Source organism: Cyanistes caeruleus, chromosome 14, assembly GCF_971803275.1.
Source record: "Cyanistes caeruleus chromosome 14, bCyaCae1.hap1.1, whole genome shotgun sequence".
In the NCBI taxonomy this organism is placed as follows: Eukaryota; Metazoa; Chordata; class Aves; order Passeriformes; family Paridae; genus Cyanistes; species Cyanistes caeruleus.
The window spans coordinates 1641941-1651738 of NC_141714.1; the positions used below are offsets into that span (position 1 = coordinate 1641941).

Consider the following 9798-nt stretch of genomic DNA (forward strand, 5'->3'; position numbering starts at 1 on the left):
TCTGTGTCCTTTAGGGAGAGGGAACCCCTGGAATTCCCAGTGGAAGCTCCCAGGGTGTTCCCAGGGCTCGCCCTGAGCAGGGACAGCAGGAGCTGCTCCCTTTGCACACTCACAGTTTCTTGTAGTCCTCCGTGGTCATCCTGTAGCCCGAGGGGGAGCGGCTCTGGCCCTTCAGGGCAGTGCTGGGGGGACACAAACCACACCTGGGAATGTGACCTGACCTTCCCTTCCCTTCTCCCTCCCCAGGGCAGCTCTGCAGGAAGGGGGAAACCAGAGACACCCCAGATCTGACCTGTGAGAATCAAATGTGAGCGCCTCGCACAGGACGGGTTAAAAAACCCTCCAAAAATCCCATCAAAACCAAGCAAAATTCCAGCTTGCATTTTCCCCCCTGCTCTGAACCAGTTCCCAAATTAGCCCCAAGCCCGTGAGCTCTCCCAGAGCCGGCTGTGCTGAGGAAAACGGAGTTTGACACCCACTCTTTTCACCTGAAATGCACAGCCAGACCTTCCAGCATTTTGTGGGGATTTGGGAGAGCTCTGGAAACCCAGGAGCACCAGCAGAGCAAGGGGATGGCTGGAAATGAGAGCTGAAAATCTCCTTTTCATGAAGGGGGAGAAGGCAGGGGGGCACTCTCGTACTTTTTCTGTGCTTGGCTGGAAGGTGAAGAATCCGGCACGGATGAGCTCTTGTCGATGGTCCTGGTGAAAACCCCCCTGGGGAGGGAAGGGACACCTTGAGATTTTGGCTGGGAAAAGTTTGGAGCCAAGCTCAAAGTAGCAGGACTGGCTGGAATATTGGCTAAATGTTGGCTGGGATGGTCCCAGCTCACAGAACCCAGGAGGGAACATTTTCACTCCCTCGTTTTGTGTTTTTGTTCCTGATCCAGTTCTCCTCCCCCTGCAGCCCAGGTCGCTCCCATTCCAAACCCACCTGATGAGGTATCCGGGCTGGGCCTTGGGGACAGAGCACCTGTGCAAAGGACAGACAGCAGGGAGTTAAAAACACGGGGAAACAACAGCAGCAGCACCAAAACCTTCGGGATTGAGGGGAAAATCCTCATGGATGTCAAAGCAAAACTCCAGCTAAGCAGGCCTGCAGGGGTCCCACAGCTGGACTGAGCCTGGAGAGATGTTTTAAAATTAATCATCATCACAACAGGCTCTAGAAAGGATTTTTTTAATAGGGAAAGTGAAATTTAGAGCCAGCCAATTAATATTAGCAATAATAATAATAATAATAATAATAATAATAATAACAACAATAATGATAACAATAATAATAACAATAATTTAAAATAAAATTGACTAAAACAAAACCAGTAAAATATTTTAATTATTGCTTAAATATTAAATTAAATTATATACTTCTTTGTATATAATATATAAATATTATAAAAAATTAACTTCTATAAATATATGTGCTACATAGCTATACTAAATATGAATGATTTAATTTATTTTCATTTTATAGATAATAATATAAATAAATAATTTATTTATTTAATAAATATTTCATTTATAAATATTTATTTAATTAATATAAATATATATAAATATATAAAAATATATTTTTTATTTTAGATTTTAAAATTTTAATTTAATTAATTTAAAATATTTTTAATTTTTAATTATTATTTTATGTAAAAATATATATTTATCAATCAATTTATTTAATTAATATTAAAGCACAGTCGGGCTCCTCCTCTGCTGTCCTTCCTCCTATCTCAATCTTTCCTATAAACACATATTTATCAATCAATTTCCTATAAATATGTATTCATCAATCAATCAATTTATTTAATGTTTTAAATTTAAGATATAGAAGTACATAAAGGTAATTAGGAGTTTATGGTATAAGAAGCAGCTCTGTGTGTCATTGTATGATTGGTTAAGGATGCACTGCGGGGGAGATGTGTAAAGCAAAATATTTAGTTATTGGTGTGGAAGTTGAAATATTCTTTTGTGGCCTTAGTTTATTGGTTTAATAACCTTTAAAGAACCTTGTGACCCAGAGTCTTGTGAGACTGACTAAGAACATCTGGTGAATGAGGTGAGGATGAACTCATTCCTTCAGGAGACCACAAAAGAAGAATAAATCACGTTTTGAAACGTCTTCCAGCGGTCCCATCTCTCATGAAACCCCGATTCCCTGGTGCTCTGAAGCCCTGGGGAGCTGAGGGGCTGCTCCAGCACAGCACTGATGTCCCTCCCCAGCCCCAGGGCCTTGAACGATCCTCTCTGCGAAGGAAAGCCATCCCTCCATCCCTCTGCACCTCTGGGGAACCAACCCAGCCCCTCCCCAAGGCGAGGGGGGCACAGGGAGAGCCTCCCAACCCCGGGAACAGCAGGAAGGAGAGGGATGGGCCCCAGGAATTACCTGTCCTGCTGGGGAGCTGCAGCTTTGGGGGCTGTGGATCCACCACCAGCCTGTCCAGACCTGAGGGAACAGGAAACACAAAAAGGGGCTCAACTGATTGCTGGATGTGGCCACGATGGGTTTGGAGAGAGCAGGAATTAAAGGGGGATTTGGGATTGGGTTTGTTCCCCAGGAAAGAGGAGCTGGAGCAGGCTGGTGTTCCCTGGCACTGTGAGACATCCAGGGAAATGTTTGGTCTCCTGCCTCTTCCATCCTAAACTCCCTCCATCCGGTGCCTAAACTCCCTCCATCCTGCCCTGAGTTTGTCACTCCGAGGTGCTGAAGCTCAATCTGGCTTCACAAAACTCTGGAGCTCTCCTGAGGTTCCCAATCCATCCACGCTGCAGAATTCCAGCTCCAGCAGAAGACATTTGTCCGAGCTTCTCCCCACCCTGCATCCATCAGGAACAAAGAGGAGCAGCAATTCCTTTGGCAGTGCCCCTGCCTGGCACCACGGGGACCCCAGAACTTGTCCCAGCACATCCTGTGCAGCTGGAGGCGTCTGGAGAACCCGGAGCTCCGGGAGCACAGGGTGGGATCAGTGATCCTGATGGGATTCTCCTCCAGCTCAGGGAGTGCTGGTGAGGGAAGGAGAAGGAAATGTTCTTACAGGGGGCTGCTCTTCTCCTCGTCTGAGTCAGAGTTGTGGTGCTGGATCCAGCTCTTGTCCCCCCGCAGGGTGGTGCGAACCTTCATCTGCCGGATGATCCTGCGGCGATCCTCGTCCGAGGGCGGGATCAGCCCTCCTGGGGGAACAGGAGAGGGAGGGAAGGACTCCCAGCGTCCTTGGGAAGATGGGATCCATCCCTCTCTGTCAGATCCCAGCGCTGGGTGACGCTTCCAGCGGCTCCAATGGAAGCTGGAGACCATCCAGAGCTCGGGATCTGCATCCTGCTGGATCACAGGGTCACGCAGAGCTCCCACGCCTGTCCCAGCAGGGACACCCCAGCAGCTCCAGCTGGCCAGAGGAGACTGAGGAAAACCAGGAGAGGAAGGAATTACCTTTGGCAACACCCAGGGACATCATGGTCTCGGCAGCACCTTCCCCTGCAGCCAAAAAGCCCCTGGAAGAAATGGAAAAGGGAATAAGCAAAACATCAGTTGTGCCATGAAAGCAATTCCAGGCAATTTAATATGGAAAAGGGAGCTGGAGCCTTGTTTGGATGTCAATGTCCCGGGGCTCTGGGGCAGAGCCCAGCCCAGCACGCTCTGTGGGGTCCCTGCCTCGGCTCTTTCCGTGCCCTGGAGTCTGAAAGTGGCTCCAGCACCACAAACTCCTCTCCCATCCCTGGCAGGGAGCGATCCCATGGATCATAGTTGATCCCGTGGATCACAGCTGGACGAGGGAACACCTCCAGCTGCACCCAAGACCGTGGCCCTGAGGAGGTGACCTGTCCCTGCCCACCCATCCCTTCCCCAAGGGGTGCAGGCACAGCCACACCAACTCCTCCCCCAGAAATTCTTCCAGTGCCTGAAATCAGCAGCCCCTCAGTCGGGAAGGATCCTGCTTTCCATGGAAAGCACTCACCCAGCTCTGATTACCCCACAGGACATGAAACACTTGCTGTTTTTCCCAAGTCGATGGCAGCTCCCCTGCCCTGCCAACCACCCTCCTCTCTGAAGGCTCAGCTGGGATTTGGGGGTGTTAATAACAAGTTTCCAGCATTTGTAGGACACTCAGGGTAAAGCCCCTTCGTGCCTCGCAGCACCTCGCTCTCCTTGTGCTTCAGGACGAGCTGGATCCCAGCCCTGAGGACTCAAAGGAATGCCCTGGGAGGAGGCAGAGCCGCTCAGATCCCATAAATCCACCTTTCCTGGGAGCACCACGGGTGCCTTTAGACTCCTGAGCTGTCCATGCAGCCACTGAGAACAGGTCCCAGGTCCCTGGGGTGGGATGTCCCAAGCTCCACACTCACTTTTCCACGCTGATCCCTGTCTCAGCTGGACCCTTTTGGGATGGGAACCCCCAGGTCCCGCTGCTGCCTTCCCTGTCCGTGCAAGGCCTTGGTGGCACTGGATGACCTTGAAGGTCCCTTCCAGCCTTGATGGCTCTGGGATTCCTGGATGAGGAATTCCTCACACAAAGGGCACCCACAGACACCAAGCTGGGCCCTCACCAGGGTCATTTCCCTCAGCCCAAAGCCCACGTGGCATCGCTTGTGTGCCCAGCTCCGACGTGATCCAGGTCCTGTGGTGATCCGGGTCCCACCCGAGGTGATCCAGCAGCGGCTCCAGGCTCTGCTCCCCCAGCTGAGCCCACCCTGGAGCCCCCAAGGATCTGTGCCGTGCTCCCCTGCCCCAGGCACCAGCACAGAGCTCCTCTCCCCCGGGAGCTGGGCACCAAGGGAGGCTCAGCCCGTGACCCGAAGGCCCGCGGCTGCAAACAGCACCCAGGGCAGTCACGCGGAAAAATCTCCTGCTTTGAGGGTAATTAATGCCTGCTCTGACCTTCACCAGCCTCCAATTAAAATGTATTTAAAGCTTGCAAAAGGTTTGAAGCTCCTTCCTGTGAGCCTCCTCAACCTGCTGGGATTTTGGCCTCCAGGCCTCTCTTCCGCTTGTGGAAAGTGGGAATCAGCAGGTCCAGCCCGGATTTTGGAAGCCCACGGGCAGGAGAGCAGGGGGAGAAGGCTTCTCCTTCTTCCTTCGGCAGATCCAGAGCCGGCACTGCCTCCTGGGAGGGCACAGCCTCGAATTGCTCTGCACCAGCCATGGCACACAATGCAAACCTTGTCCTGCTGTGCCCTGGTGGCACCTGACACCTGATCTGCTGGGAAGGGACAGCGCCGAGCTGGAAGGAACCCTGCCAGATCCACGTTAACCCCGCCAGATCCACGTTAACCCCGCCAGATCCACGTTAACCCCGCCAGATCCACGTTAAATCCCGCCAGATCCACGTTAAATCCCGCCAGATCCACATTAAATCCCGCCAGATCCACGTTAAATCCTGCCAGATCCACGTTAACCCCACCAGATCCACGTTAAATCCCGCCAGATCCACGTTAACCCCGCCAGATCCACGTTAACCCCGCCAGATCCACGTTAACCCCGCCAGATCCACGTTAAATCCCGCCAGATCCACGTTAAATCCCGCCAGATCCACGTTAACCCCGCCAGATCCACGTTAAATCCCGCCAGATCCACGTTAAATCCCGCCAGATCCACGTTAACCCCGCCAGATCCACGTTAAATCCCGCCAGATCCACATTAAATCCCGCCAGATCCACATTAAATCCCGCCAGATCCACGTTAACCCCGCCAGATCCACGTTAAATCCCGCCAGATCCACGTTAACCCCGCCAGATCCACATTAAATCCCGCCAGATCCACGTTAACCCCGCCAGATCCACGTTAACCCCGCCAGATCCACGTTAACCCCGCCAGATCCACATCAAACCCCACCAGATTGATGTTCCAGGATGGGAACTCCTCTCCCTGCACTTGGGGGAAAAGCTGGAATTCCACCTCAGGCTCCAGGCTGGGAACTCACAAACTGCACCTGAGGATCTCATCCCACCTCCCGCACCCACGGGCTCCGTGTTTGGAGGGGAAGGTTCTGAGGGAACCTCTGAAAGTCCAGACCCAGCCCTGGCACAGGTGCCCAGAGCAGCTGGGGCTGCCCCTGGATCCCTGGCAGTGCCCAAGGCCAGGCTGGATGGGGTTTGGAGCAGCCTGGGACAGTGGGAGGTGTCCCTGCCATGGCTGGGGTGGCTCTGGATGTGCTTTAAGGCTCTCCCAACCCAAACCAGTCTGGGTTTCCATGATTTTAGACAACCTCAGCTGCTCTGAGGTACCAGTTTTTTATTCCTGCCTTTCCTTTTTCCATGCAGGACTGTTTAACGCCGATGCTGTTCCATAAACACTGGGGATATTTAAGAAGCACCAGGAGATTTCTAAAGTCAAGCTATGAACAATCAGGAATTCAATAATTGAAACAGTCCAGGCAACCTTAAATCAAACCTTGAATCAAACCTTGAATCAAACCTTGAATCTTCTGGCCTTGTGCAACACAACAGCTCATGCCTGCCTGGTCCGTGAGCCAGAAGCACTCACAATCCCAGAATCTCTGAGGCTGGAAAAGTGCTCTGGGATCATCAAATTCCAGCAGTGTCCAATCCCCACCTTGTCCCCATCCCAGAGCTCTGAGTGCCACCTCCAGGGATGGGGACTCCATCCCTCCCTGGGCAGCCCCTGCCATGGGGAAATTCCTGTCCATCCTGAAGCTCTGTCCTGACCCCACCGGAGGCAGCAGCAGGAGCTCTGAGGAGCCTCATCCCAGCACCACATTCCCTTGGGATCTCCCCTCCATCACCTCAGGACAGTGGAGGTCTCTTTTTCCCTCATCCAGGGATGAAAACCTGGAGTGGGGAATCCTGCCCAGACCTCACCAACAGGAGCAACACAGACACCTTCCAAACAAAGCTGAAAATGCACAATCAGAATTTCCTTTCCTTCACTCACAGCCACGCATCCCACCAAAAAACAAATAAAAAAATTGAAAGAATCCAATTCAAAGAAGCCAGGAAAGTGTGGCACAAACTCCCTGAGAGCAGCAGCCAGCCCTGCCCATCCCCAGGGATCATCCCAGAGCTCCCAGCAGGATCACCCCCAGCACAAAACCTCACCCCTGCCAACAATTCCCTGCTCATTTTCGCCATCCTGGGCGCGAAGTTGCATTGCTCTAATTACATGGAATTAATTCCTAATTGCTCAGCTAATTTCTGGGTTTGAAAGGAAGGATGTGCAGGACGTTCACCACACCCACACACCGCTGACCTTGAGCCTTGATGTCCAGAGATGAAAGGAAAAAGGAAGGAAAAATGGGTTTTGTGTCTAAGGTGGAGCTTTGTGTTCGTGCCACTGACCCACAGACAGAGCAGGACAAAAGCTCCTTGAAGCCTCATCACGTCACAGACACAACACAAGGTTTTGCCAAGAAAACACAAATTTTTTTGGTAAAAAAATGCCAAAATCTGCCACTCGTGGAAATTGGGGCTTCCATTTAAGCCCTGGTAACTTTCTTTGGGGAGAAATACACTGGATGGCTGGCTGGATGAATAAAATAAGCCGAGTTTCTAATAAAACAAATAAAACATCCCAAACAAAAGCTCCTGGTGAGGCTGGGAGGCAAGGACATCCCTGCTCCCCAACCTGCCCGGGTGAGCCCAGCTCATCCCCCGGCCTGGGCTCTGTCCTGGAGCAGGGGCTGGGACAGGGAATGACATTCCCGGGATGAAGCAAGGACACAGGGAGGTGCTCTCTCCTCTGTGCCAGCTCTGCCACTCCTTCGCAGGGTGCTGATTTCACAGCGATTCAGGGAGAAACAAAACAAGGCAGAGCAGCAGAGAGGGAGAAATCTCTGCGTCCCACAGGAGGGAGGGAGGGAGGGGCTGGAGAGGCAGAAAGAGCCGGAGCTGCCCCAAAACTCTCTCCAGAGGCTGTCAGGGGGCACAGGCTGGGATTTTCCCGGCTCTCTGCCCACACCCACCCCTGTCCCAGGCAGGTGACACTGCCGTGCCCCCCGAACCCGGCCGGGAAAGGCTTTTGGGAGGATGCAGAGAGGGGAGCTGAGCCCAGACAGGTGCGACAGAGCCCCAGAGCCGAACCCCAGCCGAGTTCTGCGGGGAGCCCATCCCTGCAGAGCTCACAGCCCCGCTTGGAGCCCCCAGCAACGGGGGGATTCATGGCGTGTCCCCCACAGGACAGCACAGCCCTGCTCTTCCTCAGCCTCCTCTTCCTCACCCTCCTCTTCGTCACCCTCCTCTTCCTCAGCCTCCTCTTCCTCAGCCTCCTGGCAGGTGAAACAAGAGGATTTATGGCGTGTCCCCCACAGTACAGCACAGCCCTCCTCCTCTTCCTCAGCCTCCTCCTCCTCCTCTTCCTCAGCCCTTCTCGTCTTCCTCAGCCTCCTCTTCCTCACCCTCCTGGCAGGTGAAGAAGGATTTTTGGCGTGTCCCCTACAGGGATGCGCAGCCTTCCTGCTTCTCACCCTCCTCTTCCTCAGCAGGTGAAACAAGAAGATTCATGGCGTGTCCTTCACAGGACAGCGCAGCCCTCCTCCTCTTCCTCCCCCTCCTGCTCCTCCTCCTCGCCCTCCCGGCAGGTGAAGGGGGGGTCCCGGCCGTACCTGCGCGTTTCCCCAGCTGCGGCTCCCGACGTGGATCTGTCCGGCCAGCGGCTGTGACACACCTGAGCCGCACACCTGAGCCCGCACAGCCGAGCCCGCACAGCTGAGCCCGCACACCTGAGCCCGCACAGCCGAGCCCGCACACCTGAGCCCTTCCCTGCCGAGAGGGCCGGCCCCGGGAGGCCAAGCCTTGTTTTGAGGAGGAGACTTTGGGTGTGTTTTGCCCTTCAGGGGAATCAAACAGGTTTCTCCATTCGGCGGCACGGGCTCCCCTCCCTGTAGGCTTCTCCTCTGCATTCCTGGCATTCTCCAGCGGCTGCCGCTGGCACAGCCCGGAGCAGCCCCCATCCCTCAGCCCCAATTCCTCCCGGTGCTGCTCGGGTACCGCTTCGGGGCGGTGGAACCCCGGGAGCATCCTGGAGCGGGGCTGTAATTAGCCCTGGACAGTGATTGTGTGCTCGGAGCTCATTAACGGGGCTCCCAGGTGCGATAATCGCAGGGGGAAATTGCCGCTCGTCCTCACTTGATTTCCCTTTCTAATTGCTCTGGTCACCGCTCGGGCCCGAGGGGCAGCTGTGGGGACAGCGTGGCACAGCCAGGGCCGGGGACACGCTCTGTGCCCGTCCCTAAAGCCTGGCCCAGAGTTTAGGGCTGTCCTGGAGCCAGGGCTTCAGCCTGGCACTGCCCTGGGCTGGGAAGAGCCAGAGAATCCCAGGATGGTTTGGCCTGGGAGGGACCTTGAAGCCCATCCAGAGCCACCCCAGCCATGGCAGGGACACCTCCCACTGTCCCAGGCTGCTCCAAACCCCATCCAGCCTGGCCTTGGGCACTGCCAGGGATCCAGGGGCAGCCCCAGCTGCTCTGGGCACCTGTGCCAGGGAACAATTCCTGCCCCATATGCCATCTAACACTGGGGAAGCCATTCCCTGTGTCCTGTCCCTCCATCCCTTGTCCCCAGTCCCTCTCCAGCTCTCCTGGAGCCCCTTCAGGCCCTGCAAGGGGCTCTGAGCTCTCCATGGATCCTTCTCCTCTCCAGGTGAACATTCCCAGCTCTCCCAGCCTGCCTCCAGAGGGGCTCCAGGGCCTCCTCCAGCCCTGGGGGTGATGAAGTCCCCACCGAGCACCCAGCAGGGTCCCCTGTCCCCTGCTGCACAATTCCAGCAGATTCCAGAATGCCAAACCTGTAGCAGCTGGAAAGGAAAGCTCCTGCTGTGTCCCTTGGGATCTGCTGTGGGATGATGGGCAAATATCCC

General features: G+C 54.3%; 1 protein-coding gene across 9 annotated transcripts in view; it reads right to left on the bottom strand.

Annotated features, from left to right (window-relative positions):
- Positions 1 to 8986, bottom strand: part of ZNF185 (zinc finger protein 185 with LIM domain) — a 29229-nt gene extending 20243 nt beyond the window's left edge. For 4 of the 9 annotated variants that reach the window (XM_086851029.1, XM_086851026.1, XM_023926792.2 and 1 more), the window contains exons 1-7: positions 8546 to 8716; positions 3421 to 3482; positions 3029 to 3164; positions 2380 to 2439; positions 934 to 972; positions 642 to 716; positions 114 to 182 (exon numbers count right to left, since the gene is read on the bottom strand). In XM_086851029.1, coding sequence (XP_086707155.1) covers positions 114 to 182; positions 642 to 716; positions 934 to 972; positions 2380 to 2439; positions 3029 to 3164; positions 3421 to 3445 — 404 coding nt within the window. In that variant the 5' untranslated portion in view covers positions 3446 to 3482; positions 8546 to 8716. Of the gene's footprint in view, positions 1 to 113; positions 183 to 641; positions 717 to 933; positions 973 to 2379; positions 2440 to 3028; positions 3165 to 3420; positions 3483 to 8175; positions 8210 to 8545 lie in introns of all 9 variants that reach the window. The other 5 variants (XM_086851025.1, XM_023926793.2, XM_086851028.1 and 2 more) reach the window with 5 other exon arrangements.
- Positions 8987 to 9798: the final 812 nt, after the last annotated feature.